This window comes from Ranitomeya variabilis, chromosome 5 (assembly GCF_051348905.1).
Source record: "Ranitomeya variabilis isolate aRanVar5 chromosome 5, aRanVar5.hap1, whole genome shotgun sequence".
Classification (NCBI taxonomy): domain Eukaryota; kingdom Metazoa; phylum Chordata; class Amphibia; order Anura; family Dendrobatidae; genus Ranitomeya; species Ranitomeya variabilis.
The window spans coordinates 666,179,183-666,200,959 of record NC_135236.1 but is presented as its reverse complement, the minus strand read 5'-3'; the positions used below and the strand labels follow the sequence as shown (position 1 = coordinate 666,200,959).

At 41.1% G+C, this 21,777-nt stretch overlaps 1 protein-coding gene across 9 annotated transcripts in view; it reads left to right on the top strand.

Moving 5' to 3' along the window:
• BICD1 (BICD cargo adaptor 1) overlaps positions 1-21,777 on the top strand; it is a 240,982-nt gene that overhangs the window by 188,848 nt on the left and 30,357 nt on the right. For 8 of the 9 annotated variants that reach the window (XM_077266653.1, XM_077266651.1, XM_077266648.1 and 5 more), the window contains 3 exons: positions 8,751-9,833; positions 10,353-10,504; positions 18,676-18,883. In XM_077266653.1, the coding sequence (XP_077122768.1) occupies positions 8,751-9,833; positions 10,353-10,504; positions 18,676-18,883 (1,443 nt within the window). Of the gene's footprint in view, positions 1-8,750; positions 9,834-10,352; positions 10,505-18,675; positions 18,884-21,777 lie in introns of those variants that run through there. The other variant, XM_077266652.1, reaches the window with a different exon arrangement.

The window sequence follows — 21,777 nt, the reverse complement described above, 5'->3', positions numbered from 1 at the left end:
AGAATACTTAAGGGGAACCAGTCAGAAGGTCTCAGTGTTTCTAGGTAATGGCTAGGGTCATCAAATGCTCCTCAGGCTCCAGACGAATAGTCTTCACTACATGGGTTCCTGTGTCCACTCTCTTAGATACTCAGTTACCCAAGATGTTCATAAACTCACATGCTGACATAACCGTCTTTTTTTGTCCCCTCTTCTGGGATCCTACACTGCTCTATCTGCCTGAATGTTAGGCTCACTAGTTGACTTGGATCCTCAAAGTCCGGTGGGCACACAAGCTGCAGGCCTCAGTGCAGCAGGCAGTTGAGGCACGTGGGAAACAGGTAGCAGAGGTACGGGAGACTACATACAGATAGGAGTTTCAAAACAGGTAGCAGAAGTCCTGGAGACCTCAGTGCTATAGCCAAGGTATTGGAGACGACAGACATGTAGCAGACGTCCTGGAAGACTGGAAACAGGTAGCAGACATCCTGTAAGCTGCTGGTGGACAGGAGACATCCTGGAAGTCGCAGGTGTACAGAAGACTGAAATCAGGTAGCAGAGGTCCTGGAAGACCGGGAAAAGATAAGCAGAGGTCCTGGAAGTCATAAACGGACAGATGAACAGAAAATGTTCTGGAAACTGCAGGTGGACAGGAGACCAGAAACAGGGAGCTGAGGTCCTAGAAGATCGAAGGTGATCAGAAAAATGGAATAGGTCGCAGAGGTCCTGGAAGACTGGGAACAGGTAGCCATAGATGTGTGTCTTGGTTGGACTTACATAGGGCTGAGTAGATGATCACATCGGAGTATGCCGGGCTACGTAAAAAGCCTGATGTGGAGCACAAGAGAGTTTAGCGACCTGGGTGATGGGAGAACGGGTGATGGGAGCAGAGCGTGGACCAGGGACATGTGTGTAACACGAATGAAGGGTACTAACCTAGCTTCTTGTATAAGACCTGACCAAGTGGCTTTATATGTGTTGTATTTTTCCTTAAAACCCTTTGGCGTCCTTTAGTGTATCTGGTAGGGTCCCCACTATTGTGATTTGCTTTGAGGAGGACCACCAGGTTTGAAATATCTGATCTTTTTGACCTCTTGTGCAGCCACTGGAAATATTCTCCTAGGATCCTACGAAGGGAACTCATAGAAGGTCATCATTCTCGGAAAGGTTGCCTGCAGATGTGAGAAAGTTTAACATAGGCATGTGAACATAATTGTTACAGCTTCACCATTTTGGGTGCATATTTCATCATCATGTCTCCTTGTTGCTTTTAGGAACCAAATTTTGTTTTTGACATACCGTACTTGATTTCTATTCCTTGTTCTGCTTTTGTCAACTTCTGCTGTTTTACTTATAATGTTTGTCCTCATGTCAAAGGGCACAGAACATTCAAAACCGCAGATTTTGCAAGAAGAAGTATAGCCCAGACAAACATCGGAAAACTTATTTTAGGGAAGAAGCTTCTTAGTATTACTTAGATCATATTCTAGATTTAATTGCTAAGCATTAATGTAATAAATAAATACATGTAAAAATAGAGTATTCCAATTAGACCGGCAATTTTGAGCTCTTCTGTCTTGTCATATTTTCATTGGTCATCTTTGTCACCATTTTCTAAAGAGATCTCAAAGGTCACCAACCGCCACCAACGGTCACCACCTGCCGCTGTTTTCGAAAGTTTGAATTTTTTTTTAAATTCTAGAGCAACATTCTCTTTAAAAAAACGGTTTCTGTTGCCCGTAGCAACCAATCAACAGCACAGCTTTTATTAATACTAGAGCAGTTTGAAATTATTCCTGTGCTCTGCCCTTTATTAATGGTGTTTTTTTTCTTTTTACCAGTTTCTGGCATTTTTCTTAAAAGCAGTTTTTGACTGCATTTTTGTTTATTGTTGCCTGTTTGACATTACAACTCATGAATCCATGAAGAATATGGACATTGCATGATCTATGAATCACATGATCTTTAATGGCAAAAATACGATAAAAATTTTTTAAATTTAAAATAAATACCGTGTTTTTTTGTAATTTTTTTACGGTGTCTTTTTTCATAATTGTAGCATTATTTACGGTAGGTATGGTTTGTTTATTTTTTTATAACTTTGTAGCTTTTTGTTTGCCAAAATAAAAACATCATTTATTTTTCATTAAAAAAAAAAAAGTTAATTGAAAACATATATTATGCTCCTTAGTGGCATTTTCGACAGAAAAATGTATGAGGAATCTTGAAATCACATGATCTATGAATGATAATGTAAATTATGGCAGTAAAAAAGGGTACCCACAAGCCAGAAGAAAAACGCACATAAAACCCCAATTTTACATGCATTTTATAGGTCGAAAAAGTATTCTTTCAATTGTAGGAGATGAGGGTATGCTGCGCTCCGTAGAGTCTAGGGTATAGTGAATTATTGCGGTTTTATTCTCAACTTGTTTCGAACTATCTATAACTTCTTCATCAGGAGAAACCAGAGAGTCACCTTTGACAGTTTTCTTAAGTGATGAACATCTATATTACATTTTTCCATCAATTTCTGGTGTACAAAAACGGGAACCATCTAAAATTGGAACCAGTCAGGAAATGGTCTCAGCGAAGAATGCAGTGTGAAGAGGCTTGTCTGACACATGACTCCCTGTCTAGCACTAAAAAAGTCTAATACTTAGGATTGCTGATTTAGAACTTTTACATGAAACTCCAATATCAGACATTTATGCCATATATACAGTACTGACCAAAAGTTTGGACACAACTTCTCATTTAAAGATTTTTCTGTATTTTCATGAATATGAAAATTGTACATTCACACTGAAGGCATCAAAACTACGAATTAACACATGTGGAATTATATACTTAGCAAAAAAGTATGAAACAACTGAAAATATGACTTATATTCTAGGTTCTTTAAAGCAGCCACCTTTTGCTTTCATGACTGCTTTGCACGCTCTTGGCATTCTCTTGATGAGCTTCAAGAGGTAGTCACCGGGAATGGTCTTCCAACAATTTTGAAGGAGTTCCCAGACATGCTTAGCACTTGTTGGCCCTTTTGCCTTCACTCTGCGGTCCAGCTCACCCCAATCTCGATTGGGTTCAGGTCTGGTGACTGTGGAGGCCAGGTCATCTGGCATAGCACCCCATCACTCTCCTTCTTGGTCAAATAGCCCTTACACAGCCTGGAGGTGTGTTTGGGGTCATTGTCCTGTTGAAAAATAAATGATGGTCCAACTAAACGCAAACCAGATGGAATAGCATGCCGCTGCAAGATGCTGTGGTAGCCATGCTGGTTCATTATGCCTTCAATTTTGAATAAATCCCCAATAGTGTCACCAGCAAAGCACCCCCACACCATCACACCTCCTCCTCCATGCTTCACGGTGGGAACCAGGCATGTAGAGTCCATCCGTTCACCTTTTCTGCGTCGCACAAAGACACGGTGGTTGGAACCAAAGATCTCAAATTTGGACTCATTAGACCAAAGCACAGATTTCCACTGGTCTAATGTCCATTCCTTGTGATCTTTAGCCCAAACAAGTCTCTTCTGCTTGTTGCCTGTCCTTAGCAGTGGTTTCCTAGCAGCTATTTTACCATGAAGGCCTGCTGCACAAAGTCTCCTCTTAACAGTTGTTGTAGAGATGTGTCTGCTGCTAGAACTCTGTGTGGCATTGACCTGGTCTCTAATCTGAGCTGCTGTTAACCTGCGATTTCTGAGGCTGGTGACTCGGATAAACTTATCCTCAGAAGCAGAGGTGACTCTTGGTCTTCCTTTCCTGGGGCGGTCCTCATGTGAGCCAGTTTCTTTCTAGCGCTTGATGGTTTTTGCAACTGCACTTGGGGACACTTTCAAAGTTTTCCCAATTTTTCGGACTGACTGACCTTCATTTCTTAAAGTAATGATGGCCACTCATTTTTCTTTACTTAGCTGCTTTTTTCTTGCCATAATACAAATTCTAACAGTCTATTCAGTAGGACTATCAGCTGTGTATCCACCTTCTGCACAACACAACTGATGGTCCCAACCCCATTTATAAGGCAAGAAATCCCACTTATTAAACCTGACAGGGCACACCTGTGAAGTGAAAACCATTCCCGGTGACTGCCTCTTGAAGCTCATCAAGAGAATGCCAAGAGTGTGCAAAGCAGTCATCAAAGCAAAAGGTGGCTACTTTGAAGAACCTAAAATATAAGACATATTTTCAGTTGTTTCACACTTTTTTGTTAAGTATATAATTCCACATGTGTTAATTCATAGTTTTGATGCCTTCAGTGTGAATTTACAATTTTCATAGTCATGAAAATACAGAAAAATCTTTAAATTAGAAGGTGTGTCCAAACTTTTGGTCTGTACTGTACATCTATCTAAACTATAGGGCCCTGTCTCAACCCACCAGAATTGGAGAGGAACCAGTAGAGTTGAGCAAAAATTATCCACAGGACTCTGTCCAGTGGTCATGTCGGACGAGAGATTTGCGATCCTCGTCCAACCTGCCCACATGCCCGGCTCCTCTTTTGATTACTTGACCTGTCATGCCTGCATAAGAACTACTTATCTGAAGAGGAGCTGGGGATGCCGTCAAGTAGAAGGAGGTTTGCAGGGCTTTTGGTCTGGTGGCCATGGTCTGCCGAAATGACCACTTGACCAGGATCCTTCAAATCTTGTTTTGCTCAACCCTATTGGCCATGATTACCCATCTCCACTATCTTCTGAACTGCGTCCATATAGTGGGTCATAAATCCAAGACTAAATTCCAAGATTTTCCTCTTCTTCTTCATCGTAAATCTATTTGCACCCTGTTTCTTGATTATTGTGTGTCCACGCACATTCATCTTGGATTGTAGTTTTTGTTTCGAGTCTTTCAGGGCACCTTGTGCAAAGTATCATGTCAGTGATTTTGGACTGTGGTGGTTGTTGGAAAAATTTGGGTAAAAGGTCCTGTATACAATCTGTCATGGTGAGGAGAGGGCATGTTTGACATCAAGATTTGTTAGGGTTGCTGGTGGTTTAAATGAGACCACATGCAATAAAAATAATATCATACTATAATAGAAAAATTAGTCCTACCGGTCTTTATACTTACAAGGCATCCAACAGTTCTAAGGCCGGTGTCGCACATCCATGCCCAAGAATGAACCATGATCAAAGGACTGGTCGTGGGCCTCCTGACCCAAACTTAACAGCTCCATTGGCATGTATGAGGTTGTAGGCAGTCCGTACATTAAAGTCCACACTCAGTCCGTGGTATATGGATATGTGAAACTGGCCTCAGATTGGACAACTTCCGTCCAACTCAACGCTTATGATACCTTCAAGTTTTTTTCCCCCAGGAATACATCCCTACGTCAAGTATACCATCCCCAGGCTTCATATCCACAAAGCCACAAGGATCCCATAGAAGCTGCCTCTAAAAGCTCCCATAGACACCGAGTTAACGTTGGCCAAAGCTGCAGATTTCAGCTAGACACCAACTATCTAATTTAGGCCTACAAATTTGATAGGGGGCCTTCCAACTTTTTCCCTGACAGGGGAATAAGGACGGTTCAAATTTACATACCTGATCCTTTTGTTTTCTTGGGAGCTTACGAGAGAGGCACAGGTACAAAAAAGCAAGTGCTGCGCTTTCTAGTAAGTGTTTAATCTCACCCCAAAATTGGATTCAAAGTTACACGTTACCTCGCCGCTCCTGAGCTCGCTCCATAAATGTAGATCCAAGTAAAAGGGGCTAAGCAACATTTAATGGTTACACCCTCAAACACGATTGCTCCTCAAAGGAAAATGACTTAAATTTTACTACCCCATACCTTTTCTTTAGCATACTGTTGGACCGTATGCATCGGCATACCCTTCTTATGCATTTTATACCTTTCTTATTCGTCTCAGTGGAAAATGTTTTAAACTGCCCTAAGTCACTTAAGGATATATCTAGTGTAATACGGTAAATAGAAAAGAGGAAGGAGAGGGAGGAGGGGGATGCAGCTGCAGTTTTCATTCTGTCTGTGAGACTGGAGGACATTTGAGCATTAGATACATTTTCACACTATTCACAGAAGGACTTACTATATATTTACTTAGGGTTTGTTGTTTTCTTTTACAGGAAGGGGTTACAGTTTGCTTGGTGCGCTCAATACTTCCCAGTTGACATTATTGATTTTACCCTGTGTAGATAATGAACTGAGGTTTCTATAAATATACCGTAGACTGCAAGCTCCCGGGGGGCTACAATTCAATCAAAAGGATAAATGTACAATGGCCTCATTTACCCTCTTTAAAAAAATGTTCTGTATTACCAATGTATATGTATATTCTCTGAGAAATGATAAGCTTGAGGTGTGTATACTTTTGCAACCCTTTATCAATATTAATAGCGATTAGTGATAAGATGTTATATGAGCATGCTCGGTTGATAACTGAGTGACTTCGGCGCGCTTGAAAAATATGTCCGAGTCCCCACGCCTGGGTTTTCGACAACCGCAACACATGCAGGATTGCCTAACAAACAGGGAATCCCTGTATGTGTTGTGGCTGTTGAACAGCCGCGAAACATGCAGCCGCTGGAATTCAGACACATTTTTCGAGCACACCGAAGACACTCGGTTAGCACCCGAGCATGCTCAGATAACACCTTATAACAGCATGTTCACTCATCACCAGTAGCGATAGCCTGTGACCAAGGAGACATAAGTCTGCATTGGAGCTGTGTGCTCAAAACGGTTGAAACTGTTTTTAAGGGAATTGTCCAAAACCAACAATTCTCTATCCACCTGACCCACTCCGATCACAAGATTGTAGGTCCCAAGCTTCCCGTTAGAATGGATCGGTGGTCGCACATGCACATGTGGGACCCCTGTTCTTGTCATCGGTGGAGGATCCAGTGGTTGGAAGTGTAAAATAAGCAGAGACAGCAGAAATATGAAACTACAGTGAAGTTTACGACCGCTTACTACAAAGTCGAATTTAAAGGTATATCTTAATGAGATTTACGACCTTTGGATATACACATTGGACTCCTAAGTGAAACGTCAGCAGCCATTATCTTCTCCCTGCAGCATGAACACTCAGCACTATTTTACGGTCTATTCCTGTGGCTACTGCAAAAAGCCGAGTCTAGAGGATCAGGAATCTTACTCGTTAAGGAAAGGAAAACACTGCACCCATATGTGTGTGTTTTATTTAGCACAATTTTACGTTTAAACCATTTGTTAGCCGCGGTGGTCGACTTTTGGTGCGTTTTATGTTGCTCTCTTTAGGGGCCACGTATATAAGGGTATTTTAAGGGGTTATTTTTCTAGTACGGTATTTTATAGTATTTCTTAGTAATTAGTAGCTCAGTCTCAAAATAAAAACACTGATAATAATTTTTAATGTGAAGCAGTTAAATATTTACTGTCCTTTTTTTAAGAAACATTGCGTAAATCTATTGTACAGGCCGATATAAAAAAAAACTTCTTCCTCGACTTATGAGCCACTTCTTCTCTTCTCTCCGGCCTCCTGAACTGATCATTCACTCTGAAATCTGCAGCTCTCTTCATTCGTCCTCTTTCCCCTCTCAATTCTATAGACTACAGTAGGCAGCTGTAACACGATCCCTCAGTAAGTTGAAGGTTTGTCTTCATCAAAATAAAACAGACTTTCAACTTACTGAGGGATCGGGTTACAGCTGCCTGTTGACATTTATTGTATTGGGAGGGGAAAGAGTATGAATGAACAGAATAACAGAGAGAGAGCGAAGCATAGAGACACACACTGGACAGTACAGTATAAAGAATTACGTCAAATAAAAAGGATAAACAGAAAAAATGTTCTAAACCTGATGTCGTAAGAGTGGCTTATGAAGGGGAGCTCTTTGTTTTTGGGGGGTAACGGACAGAACTCCCAGGACCGACAGTGATTATGGTTCAGTATTTGTTTTCATTAACACAAGTCACGCCCACATACCTCCCCTTCGGTGACTTATAACAAGGCTGATCATGGGATATGGCCAAGTCTTTAGAAACTTATGGGATCCTCAACTTTCACAATATATTTGCCCCTATAGGTCCCAGGTGGTAGATATTAATGCCATATTTCCTATCACGATTTTATCTTTCTTTAGATAGGAAACATGACGTCAATATTGTCATACATCTGACCGATATTAATTTGGAGGTGCTGCCGTGACCACCTAGTGATGTCAGACAACCTTTGTTACTTCATCGTGATGCCGAAAATATGTCTCTCATATCTGTCATATCTATGACATTCATAAAAAAACTCAATATTCATGATTTGAAAAGGAGGACAAAGAAACTTAAAGTAGTCTGCTTGCCTTTCTGATCAATGTAAGGCTATAAGAGTTATAGGTTATCTCCACCAGCCATAAATCTGTCGTCCCCCAAATACTTTGGCAGCCATGCATGGTGTGCGCTCCATTAAATAACCAACTTTGATTATCTGCTTGCAGGAGGGGGAGGTAGGTGTCCCAGACGAAAAGAAGTCACCTGGAGGTCATAGTTCTAGATTTTGCTTCAATGTTCACTTAGGAGAATGTATGAGATGGATTTTCTCAAGTCCAATAGTGGCCAGAAATTGTTTTATTCCCTAGTGGAAGAGCTGTAAATAAAAAACTACAACAACAAAAAAAACTGTAAGAAGCTATGTAGCACTAAGACAGCATGTAAGATACCAGGAGGCAAGGACCTGAAACGTTCCAAACTACCCCAAACTGGAGAATGAAGGTCATAGAAAATTTATTGTATTTGCATGTTTTAATATATCTCAAATGATATGTTTTTGTTTGCAGGTGGAACGAGAGAAGGCAATTCTTCTGACCAACCTGCAAGAGTCTGAGACTCAGCTGGAACATACAAAAGGAGCCTTAACGGAGCAACACGAGCGAGTCCATCGATTGACAGAACATGTGAACACAATGAGGAGACTTCACAGTGACAAAGAGCAGGACTCTGATAAAGCTAAAGTTTCGGGAGAGGAGACCCATGACTACGAAGTGGATATCAATGGATTGGAGATCTTGGAGTGTAAATATAAAGTTGCTGTAACCGAGGTGATAGACCTCAAAGCTGAAATCAAAGCCTTAAAAGAAAAATACAATAAACATATAGAGAGCTACACGGATGAGAAGTCAAAGTTGGACTTGAGAATCCAGATGTATGCCGAGCAAGTAACGGGTCTTGAGAGGGCGAGTAAGGAGAGCGGAGAAAAGCTATTTCTTATGGAGAAGGAGCTTTATATTATGACTTCTATCGCAAATGAAACCCATAATACCCTTAATACAGCTCAAGATGAACTAGTGACTTTTAGTGAAGAACTGGCCCAACTCTACCACCATGTTTGTCTATGTAACAATGAGACACCAAATAGAGTTATGTTGGACTACTATAGGCAAAGTAAGGTGACTCGTAGTGGAACTTTGAAAGGTCCAGATGACCCTCGAGGACTTCTATCACCAAGGCTAGCTAGGAGAGGCATGGCTTCTCCAGTCGAGGCAAGAAGTCCATGTGAACCAGTACCAAAAGATAGTATAGTCTCCAGCAAAGAGCCAACCCTTCAAAAGTCTGCTACTGTATCCCCTGTCATCACTGCCCCTCCATCCTCCCCGGTATCGGACTCTAGCGATATTCGTAAAGAGCCAATGAACATCTATAACCTCAATGCCATTATCAGGGATCAAATCAAACACTTGCAGAAGGCTGTGGACAGATCCTTACAGCTGTCACGTCAGCGAGCCGCAGCTAGAGAACTAGTGCCCATGATCGATAAAGACAAAGAAGCCTTAATGGAGGAGATTCTCAAACTGAAGTCTCTGCTTAGTACCAAACGGGAGCAAATTGCAACCCTTAGAGCCGTATTAAAAGCGAACAAACAGGTAATATCTCCAGCGCCAACGTCAAGTTTCTCAAATACACATGCGTCCTCACCTTTCCTCTTGCCTGGACATATCCTGAGCTGAGGGTCATGAGATGACCAGATTAGAAAGAAAAACATTTTTTGGGGAAATTCTGTTGGGAGATGTTTATATTATATGGGTTTATATGTGGCCACTCGGGGGTTGTGATAGGGCATTAAATTTGTTTTAAAAAATTGGTCAAATATTGCAGTCCCACAAAATTTGAGGAGAGGTAAGGGTGGACACATCTGTACATAAAGCCGTGTTTTTTATTGCATAGGGTTAGTTGTATTGTAATACAGCCATCGTTTAGGCTGCTTTCACACTAGCGTCGGCACGGGTCCGTCGCTATGCGTCGGCCCGACGTGCCGACGCGCGTTGTGAAAATAATGCCAGACGTGGGCAGCGGAAGCAGTCTTGTGGAGGGGGCATCAAAATCACTTTTATTCAAGTATCTATGAAATATATGTCCAGCCGGATTATTTTTGTATGTTTCAGACTGCAGAAGTTGCACTTGCAAACCTTAAAAATAAGTATGAAAACGAGAAGACGATGGTGACCGAAACCATGATGAAACTGCGGAATGAGCTGAAGGCATTGAAAGAGGATGCTGCCACCTTCTCATCACTAAGAGCCATGTTTGCCACCAGGTAACAGTGATAACCAATTGGAGCTATGAGACCTAAAGGAATAACTAAAAAATACAGGGTCAAATTATAGTACGGGCAAAAGAGGCAGTTGCCTCAGAGCATCATCACTTTGGGGCTCCAGCAACCCGTAAATTTACATTGTGACTTAGGCTCTGGTTTTACTTATTTATGCACTGTTACTATTGAGCTATTATGCATTTAAAGTATGGCACTATTATAGCAGTGCCATATGTGTACTGTGCAATGGTACAGAGAAAAGCTCATGGGCAGGGCCGTGACAAAGTATTTTGGTGCCCTAGGCCAATGGCACGCAGGTCCCCAACCCAAAGAAAAGGAATGGGTCAGAGACTAAAGTAGCAGGACTCCTAATGCACCTCCCCCTTCCCCCCTGATGGGTTTGGTGGTGTACTTAGAATCATAGAATGTTAGAGTTGGAAAGGACCTCCAGGTACTTAGGGATGTGACTTAACAGGGAGTGCAATTTCAAAGTTAGATACAGAATCAATCATTTTTTGAGGACCATTTACACATTACAGGGCAAAAATAGTGATATTCATCCCTGACGTCCTATATTTTAAATGTACAACCCAAGAATAATTATGGAAATGAATAAAGCAAACTATAATCAGGGCCGTTTGGTTTCAACTAAGGTGTAAAGCGCCATGGAATCAATGGCGATATAATAATAATAATAATTAAGGTGTCCAGCACTCGGCAGATATTGTAATGGAAAATAAACAGACCCCCGTTATAGATAAAGGGATAAGTCTGATGGGTTTTGCACCCGTCATGCGACAAATACAGCTTGACCAAAACTGAAGGTGTTTCTGGTGATGTATTCATGTACAGATGATGGTTCTGATGATGTATTCCGGTTCTTGTTACATATTCATGTAGTGATGATTGTTTTGGTGCTGTATTAGTGATGATGATTCTGGTGATATATTCATCACCAGAACCATCATCAGTACATGAATACAAAGCCAAAATCATTATAGGTACATAATTAGAGCACCAGAGTCATCAATAGTACATGAATATGGCACCAGAACCACCATAAGTACATGAATACGTGGCCAGAACCAAAAGTACTTGAATACAAGAACCAAGCTTAGTATAGCGATCAATTGTAATATCAAATCAGCCCCGTAAACAATTGTATCACATGAACTTACAACTCTACAACTCCCAATATGTCCTTAACAATGGTAAGGAGATACTGGGAGTTGTTATTGAAAGCCATCATCAGACTTAAAATCAGACCCTTAAAAATAAGAGTGTTATTAAAATGCCCTCTGCATAAAAATATCTGTTCATATTATAATCTAAATAAGCCTCATATAGCACATGACCTCAACACTGTCTACCATTATCAGCTCTAACCGCCACACATCCACCCTTATGACCCATGGCCTATACCATGGCTGTCACCTCTCTAATTTTTCATTCCACTTTCTATAGCTCCACACTGTCCCCCCGCCATGCTAACCCGTCTCCATATTGTACCTCCGTTTCACACTGTCCCCTCTCCATATCCATTATGTGCCCCCTCTTCACACTCTACCCTCATACTGTCCACCGTTCTGCCCTCGTCAAACTGTAACAATGCCTCTCACTGTCCCTGTACACAGTATGATGGTAACCACAGCTACCCATACGATATGATATCCACAACAGGCCACCAATATATAGTATGGTCACCACCACAGACCACCATATATAATACGATATCCACCACAGACCCCCATATATAGTATGATGTTCACCACAGTTGCCCATAGATAGTATTATGTCTAAAACAGCCCCCATGTATACTATGATGGCTCCCACAGCACTCCATACAGTATTATGGCTTACAAACAGCACTTCTTACAGTATGATATTCACCACACCTCCCAGTATAATGTCCTCTACAGTCCCATATACAGTATGGTCACCACAACGCTGATACTTGTCTGTCCCCCCACACAGCCCTTCATTTTATGGTCCAAACAGACAGCCCCTCACTTCATAACCCCCTGCACAGCCCCTCATTTTATTTCCCCATCTGCACAGCCCCTCATTTTATTCCCCCATCTGCACAGCCCCTCATTTTATTCCCCCATCTGCACAACCCCTCATTTTATTCCCCATCTGCACAACCCCTCATTTTATTCCCCCCTCTGCACAGAGTTAGCGCCCTAGGCAGGTGCCTACCCTTCCTACCTCTTGTCCCGACCCTGCTCATGGGCACCAGTGTAAAATGTTCTGCAGGGCCCATGGACTCATTAAAATACTGATGTCTTTATAAGGGATCTTTGGGCCCCTACAGACACCAGGGCCTTGACGAGACTCTTACCTCCGCACCCCTATACCCACAACCCTGGTATTATTTAGTTACTACACAACAGAACACCCACAGATGGACCCACAAACTTTGATTAACCATGACCAACTAAAACAGTGCCCCCCAATAAAAATATATGTTGTTTTTTCTTTCAATAAAAAATATAAATTGTACTAAATCAGTAAGTAGTAATTAAACATATACCAAGAGAGTGCTATGACCCATGCCAAACTTTTGGATGGGGCCATTGGCAGGGTCAGGACCTTTTGCTGGCCCCTGAGTTGCTGTAGTAGTAGGGCATCCTTGTGGCCCCTGGACCATGGGACTCAGTTGCAACTGTACCTGTTGTAACCTCAAACTTTTTGTGGGTCTTCACTTTTTTATACCTACAATTTTTTGTAAAAAAACAAACAAACATAAACCCCCATCCATAAATTCTGAAAATTATAAAAGAAGTAATGATCACCTTACCGATCCCCTTCGACTTCTTTACCAACAATCTTCTAGTCCCTCGACAGTCTCTATTCTTCTTGCTCTCGCGATAACATGTCGAGACCATGTGACTGCTGAAGCCAATCACTGGCTGTAGTTTCAACACCACGGTGGTGACAGCTGTGGCCAGTGATTGGCTGCAGGGGTCATGTGTCCGAGTCTGGCAAAAGGAACATGCGTGGTAGGGAATCGGCAAGGTGAGTATCAATTCTTTTATTATATGACAGGATTTTAAAACAGTTTTGTAGGTGGCCGGACAACCCCTTTATGAATATTAGATATTTGTTAAATATGCCCTCGCATTTTTTAATTACTGCACAAGTAAACCAAGGAGAAGAAGAATAAAGAAATAGAGAGACTCAATCTAGAAAACAAAGCTGAATCTAATTTTAAAGTTTTTACTGTAACAGAATGATCCGACCCACAGACCGCTAGGTTTGTAATTGACTCTTATCGGAGGTAATAGCTTCTTTGGCTTCTGAAGCGCTGATTTATATTGTTCCATCCGGTTTATTGGGTTTACTTGTCCCTTTGGTCTGTAGATCTTCCTGTTATGTGTTGTCTCTTGAGCTGCTTAGATATTTGCCTGCCAAAAATCAATCCACATAGCAGAAACAATATCATCCAACTGAAAATGCCAATAATTAATGACTGCTCGGCTCCATATTCGTACAGACAACAACGCGTTTCAAGCCCATTTTCAGATGTTTTGAAGTAATTTAAAAGGAGTTCTCCAGATCAGCATCAAAAACCCAAATATCTATTTGAAAACATTTAGAAATTGTTTTTTTTTATCAATTCCTTGAGTTGTCTTTCTCTATTCAGTTCTTGGAGATTCAGTTTAATAATCTTTTAATAATAATCTTTATTTTTATATAGCGCTAATATATTACGCAGCGCTTTACAGTTTGTACACATTATCATCACTGTCCCCGATGGGGCTCACAATCTAAATTCCCTATCAGTATGTCTTTGGAATGTGGGAGGAAACCGGATTGCCCGGAGGAAACCCACGCAAACACGGAGAGAACATACAAACTCTTTGCAGATGTCTTTATGCCTACCAATATGCTTTATTAGAGTTTCCATGGGTGGTGACCAGAGGTCTCCAAGGATCCAGAAAAATAAATTTTCAAACACCTACATGGTGACCTTAGACTTATACCAGCAGTCTCATTGCTATAAATGACTCTTCCTGGCACCTGGTAGGGCTTTACAATGTTGCTTGACTCATAGGGTCAAGCAAGGCACATGTAAAGACCTTCTGATTTGGAGGACCCATTACTGTATGGGTAAAATTATGTTCATGCTGATATTCGTCGTTCCACCTGGAGCCTCCATCAGCAGATCAACCAAGATGATGTCAAGTATAGCCCAGTTTGGAGCAATATTCCATTTGCCACATGTTGATCATCAAATAGCCTCACAATATCAGTACCAGGCTTACCTTGGGCCTATAGAGATAGGAGAAGCTATTACTACAGTTGTTAAAGATGAGATTTTCTCTCAAATGGAAACCAACCTCAGGTACCGCTGTTGATAGGCACCTATAATTGGGAGAAATAAATCAGAGAGACAGACTACAGGTTGTCTTTTCAAAGTATTCTAGTTTATTGTCCCCGAGCCCTTCTTCTTATAGCCCAAAAGTCACAAGGAGTATAGGTTACATAATACTTGGCAAAAACATGGATCACTTGACGGGTTGTCACTTATGTCCTGGGATACAAGATAGATTTCTATAAACAAGAATGCGGGGGTGTTTTGTACATATTTGTGGTTAACAATGAATTTGGCAGAACAGTGTAGGTTATTCTGGTGAAGAGGGCAAAAACAGATGCATATATCCTTGAAAGGACATCAACTCCCAACCTATTGACAGCTTTCCGGGAATAACTAACCTTTTGCTAGATGGAATGTACGGGAAACTGGACTCGGGGAGACTTAGATGATAATACTTGACCCTTTGCTTATTTGAGAAATATACTTTTTAAATTGAGATTAACCATTTCTTTAACAATTCCCCTCTTTTTATCATCTAATTTACCTTGCCCTATCTGATCCCTTCCTACCGCTGGGTCTGCAGGATAGCCCTACTTCACAAAATACACGGCTTATCCTATGTATATCATGGGATGCCAGGCCTGCTGCGCATCCATTCAGACTATACCTGGGAATCAGACCCACTTTCCCTTGACGACCCTAATCACTATAGAAGGTACTAAATATGGAGATTTATATATATATATATATATATATGTATAGACATTGTGTTAATATATTAATGTATATATAAGGATATAGGATTTAGAGATAGATATGTATATAAAAATATATATTTCAGTGTATAAACTGTTTCTTTATGGAAGGTTCATATTTGAGGAAAGTTCATTTGATAAAGGAATCTTGATGAAATCTTGTGAGCATCCTTCTTCTGGTTAGACCATCGGCTTTCCACATTGCATACAATCCGTCAGGTCCACAGAAGTTTGTTTGTTGCAGAAGATGCATTCACGCTGGAGTGAAGTTATAAAGGTAGTCATCATCACTTGAGTAGACTTTATCTCTGAATCAGTATCGATCTTTACTTCACGTTTACCTGGAAAACATTTGCATTTAGAACTGAGAATTTTCTTGATCAACAGTACGAACAACTTTATCACTACTGCGAGGATCAGAATTACAAACACAATTTGAATAAGGAAGTGCATCACCCCAGACAACCAACCGCGTATTCCCTTGAACCAATTTAAAGGATTCAACCAAGAGAGCCACTCAGGGAAGGGCAAATCTTCGAGTGAATTAGCTTTTCGCACTCCTTCCTTGATTAGCCTTGCTTGCTCTATGTCATGGGTGACTCTCATAAGTCAGGAAGGATCTATATAGTGGCAGCATGCAGGTCCTACCACCTGACAAAATCCTCCCTGTGAGGCGGTGAGATAGTCAAGGACCATGGAATGCTGGTTGGTGATAACTATAAGCTGTTTCATATATGCGGATTCAACATTAAGAGCGTCAAACAAATATCCAGTCACATTATCAAAGATATCCCCCAGTTCCTCTATCATCTGAGCATTTCTTATAGTCCCAAACATAAGTCCAAGGGGACCGGTCATTATCATTCCTGTCTTAAGATACCATGGGGTTTGCATTAGATGGCCCTTTTGTGTGGATGGCACACTCCGCTTTACTATCATATGGTTTGGGATATTACTATATGGGAAATCCCTTTCTTCCCACACCCACATGGCTGGCTCTAATCTAGCCAAAGTACAGGCACCCTCTGCCCCTTGGGGAATCCACCTATATGCATTACTTCCGCATACTATGTATATTCCCTTGGGCAACTCAAACTGATATTCACTTATGAGGGCCACTGCTATTGAGATCATGATTAGTGTTGAGCATTCCGATACCACAAGTATCGGGTATCGGCCGATACTTGCGGTATCGGAATTCCGATACCGAGTTCCGATATTTTTCTGATATCGGAAATCGGAATCGGAAGTTCCCAGTGTATGGTTCCCATGGTCTGGAGGAGAGAAGACTCTCCTTCAGGCCCTGGGATCCATATTCATGTAAAAAATAAAGAATTAAAATAAAAAATATGGATATACTCACCCCTCCAGCGGCCCCTGGACCTTACCGATGTAACCAGCAGCCTCCGTACCTAAGAATGAGGAGTTTAGGACCTGCGATGGCGTCGTGGCTTGTGATTGGTCGCGTGAGCGGTCACATGAGCGGTCAAGCGACCAATCACAAGCCGCGACGTCATCGAAGGTCCTTCACTCCTCATTCTTAGGAACGGAGGCTGCCGGTTACATCGGTAAGGTCCAGGGGCCGCCGGAGGGGTGAGTATATCCATATTTTTTATTTTAATTCTTTATTTTTTACATGAATATGGATCCCAGGGCCTGAAGGAGAGTTTCCTCTCCTTCAGACCCCGGGAACCATCCAGGATAGCTTCCGATACTTGTGTCCCATTGACTTGCATTGGTATCGGGTATCGGTATTGGCGATATCCGATATTTTTTGGATATCGGCCGATCCGATCCGATACCGATACCTTTGAGTATCGGAAGGTATCGCTCAACACTAATCATGAGTGTGGTATCAAAGTAGAGACACCAGGAATCATTTAAATCAGTGGTGACTGACCTATAATATTGTAGTGGTTGGCATTTGGGGATTAGTATTAATACTTATGGACATCTCAGCTGCCCCATCCCCATACTGGCCCTCCCTGGTTTCTTCATCTATATGGACAGCTTCTCTCTCCTTGCATAAGTTAGTGTCTCCTCCCATGAAGAAATAATTTCTTGACCAGTTAGAGTTATGCAGCATCCGTTCTAGACAGACGCGCCTGTAACAATGGAGTTTGCCTTCCTTGGGGAAAGGGACCTTGGCCGCAAAACTAACTTTCAACTCCTGATCCGGAACCTTTCCTATATAATTCCTGTCTACTTCTCTATTTCCCCAAGTGCCATCATTATCCTTGAATTCAAACAGATTATTTGGACGCTTACTCGAAGGATCTTGGTTCCCAGTAAGATTAAATTGGAACCATGGTTGCCTAGTCCACCCTGTGATGGGTAAAGCAGCGGCAGTTTTACTCTGCTGCTCAGAAAGATCCAAAGGCCGCATAGGGCTAATGCTATTCACACATTTGGGCTTCCATTTGCAGAGTCCATCAGCTGGTCAACCACTTTCGTTGTCAAGAATAGCGCAGACACGGCACTGTCTTGTTGACACCTGGTATAGGCTTCACAAGGTTGCTCTAGTTACAGCCTCACATGGTCAACACCAGTCACAGGCTAACCTGTGAGGATGCCAGGGCCTCTTGAGTTTTGAGGAACCAATACTATACCGGTAAGGCTATGTTCACACTGACATTCGGGCTTCTGTTTGGAGCCTCCATTCACAGGCCACCCTTTTTAGATTTCAATGTCAAACCCCCCATGGAACCCACTACAAGGTAAAGGGGTCAATGTCACCATTTGGATTTTTGGGAAGATAGATCCAGGATGGCATTGTGGATTCCCATTATAAATGGAAGACATTGTCCAGGTGTGAACAGAACCAAAACATGCTCTATGCTTGTGAAGCCAAAGGTGGAGCAGACATTGAGTGATGTCACCCAATGGCCAAACATACCATAAGCGCCGGTTCTATTGATACAGTACATTTCTTTAACCATGACCCTACCATCAACATCCCACTGCTCTGTCTCAGTAGACACCACTAAGTTCTTATAGCTTCCCTCTCGCATGTCTGAATGTAATTATATCTTCTCAAGAATAAAGTAAGCCTAAAAGTGTCATCTCTTTTCTTCTTTTCTACCTTTTTGCTTGAGCAGATGTGATGAGTATGTGACGCAGCTGGATGAAATGCAGAGGCAACTGGCGGCCGCAGAAGATGAGAAGAAGACTTTGAATTCGCTGTTGAGGATGGCGATCCAGCAGAAGCTCGCACTTACGCAAAGGTTGGAAGACCTGGAGTTTGATCACGAGCAATCCTGGCGTACCAAAGGCAAGATGGCAAAAGGCAAGATCGGTAGCCCCAAAGTAAGTCTAGAGCAATCTGCCAGTAGAACAGTACTTTACCCCTTAATGCACAGCCACTTATCCCCCAACCCAACCTCACTGAATACCAATGTCATTGATATGAAGGGGTCTCTATTTAGCCATCATACCAAACCAGTGCCAGATAAAGAGTGAAACTAGCCGATTGGAGTAGTCTATAGTCTCGTCAATATCTCTTAAGTTTGTACACCCATCCATCCATCATTTATTGTCGTCATCGTGTACTTGGTTGTGTGTTTTATGTACAATGTTTGATGTAGGCTCAATGATGGGTGCACCTATTTGCACTACCACTTTAGTGCAAGCAAAAAGTTTCCAGTTCTTGAGCCACACAAGAAAAATGGAATCTGATATGGATGATATCTCCATTTATTTTTGCCCACACTAGTTTTTTTTAGCTTTTCATGGTCGGATCTACCTAAAGTGCTACCACCTTAAAAAAAATATCAATGGTCCCTACAATCTACTGGATTAATCAATACACCAGAGTAGCTTCTATCTGTGGTTAACTAGTGGATCCAAGCAGTGTACGAGAATGTGGGCGAAAAAAAAATTACCATGTACATCTTTCGAGGGATAGTCTACAGCTGTAAGTCCCAGCAATGTCTTATCTGACTTGTCAAGAAGGTTCTAATGGAAGTTCTTACCGGTGGTAAAGATCTCATAGTTATTTTTGCTGTAAGACCTTAAAGGGATTGTGACATCAGAAAATGTCCTATAGTTTAAATCAGGTGTTTGTGTTAAATGTGCTTACAAAAAAGGCAATTTTTTTTTCATATCAGAATCTGTCTTAAAATAAAAATTAGAAGTCTTTTTTAGACTCATACTTAATGTTCTTTACAGAAGAGTTTTCAGAAGTCTCATTATCATCACAGACAATGACATGTAACACCTGTCACGGCAAACCGACTGTCTGCTATGTTAACCATTGAAACATGTGGTGCAGGTAGATGTTGTTGCAACGGAGGAACAAAGGAGACTCAGACAGTTCACACTCAAGGTCCCTCTAGACTGGTCTCTGACGGCTTTATTAGACCAATACATTTCAATGGTAACTTACTAGGGCACATACATGAATTCTATACATTTCTATGAGCTTATTATCAACGTAGACAAGACTGCTTATAATGTTACTATCATCCAGTTTCCTGAAAATCACTGTTTCTCTGCAGATAACAGAGGGATTGGCCATGCCCGCTCTTCTCAGGCTGGCTGTTACTCACAGCAGGGAGCTGGACACTGGTGTGTGACATAAAGTCCGAGAAAGGAGGGGGATCAATGAGGAGCAGCTGCTGTCACACAGAATTACAAGTTTTAGAAAGATTATAAAAGTACACTGGGCATCTCATCTTCATAGTTTATGATGCACAGGCAGTACAAACCTTTTTTATGACATAAAGTCCGAGAACGGAGGGGGAGCAATGAGGAGCAGCTGCTGTCACACAGAACTACAAGTTTTAGAAAGATTATAAAAGTACACTGGGCACCTCATCTTCATAGTTTATGATGCACAGGCAGTACAAACCTTTTTTATGACATAAAGTCCGAGAACGGAGGGGGAGCAATGAGGAGCAGCTGCTGTCACACAGAATTACAAGTTTTAGAAAGTTTATAAAAGTACACTGGGCATCTCATCTTCATAGTTTATGATGCACAGACAGTACAAACATTTTTTTATCTCCCCAGAGTACCCCTTTAAGGTGTGAATATAACTACGCCTCCAGGTCGTGCTATGAAATTCTATTTTATGCTGATATAAGAATCTTTAGCTTAAAATATAATGGAACATTCTTTGCTGTTGGCAAATATTATTTGAGTAATTAACAATGAATTTAGCAAGACTGCAAATGAAGAACATATAAATTTAGAGATTAGGACTTTACTGATGTAATTTTTCTGAGAAGAAGGCAAATAACACAATATCTCATGTCATTTCCTGATCACACGCTTTACAGCAATTCTTATGTGAAATATAATTTCTTATAATAACTAATCTTAATAATTGATATTATGGTCAGTTATACCCATAGAATACAAGTGGTTGGTACCTCAGAATGCAATAAATAGACAACCTAGAGGTGCCTTAATGTATCCATGTATTTGTTCGTCTCTCCGGTGCCAGGGAGGAGTAATGCCCACTAGTCGAAAAGTTTGGAGTTCAACCTCCAGTCAAATTCTGCAGCAACAAAGTTCACCTTCCCATTCCTTAACAATGACCTTTGCACACTCTCATTAGATGCTTCAATAAAACAGATAGGGGCGGAGTCTGTTAATTGCTAATGTACATGTGCATTTCCTGAAAACAACAGGAAGTTAGAGTCTAAAAAAGTCCAAGTGGCCGGTGTGAGAATTGCAAGATTTCAAGTTACTTTACAAATCGTGATATGGAAAAAAACCTTTAGCAAAATTAAAAAAATATTAATAAATAAATATATATATATTTACATAATTGTTTAAATATATAAATACCTGATTTAAACAATTGGTAATTTTCTGATGATACATTTCCTTTAATTTTAGAGAAGTTATTGCTTTTTGGTTTTGCATAAGTGACTGGTATACAGAACATTTAATGGAATAAAGGAGAAAAGTTACCTTGATAGTCTCGGTTTCACTCTCAATTTCCTTATTAATAAAAAGTTTAATGTCAATGAATTTTCTAGCTTAAATTTTTTTTTAGGGTTATCATAAAAACATTACAATCAGATAAGAATCTAATCATATAATCGATTCCCTACATAGTCAACATACGCAAGACAAGAGCTTTAATAATAAATGTCCTTTTTTTCATTTTCTGCTACAACTGCTTGTCAAAAACTGTGAAACCAAATGTGGGTCATTCGATCCGACGAGGCAGAAAAATGTAATGCCGACCC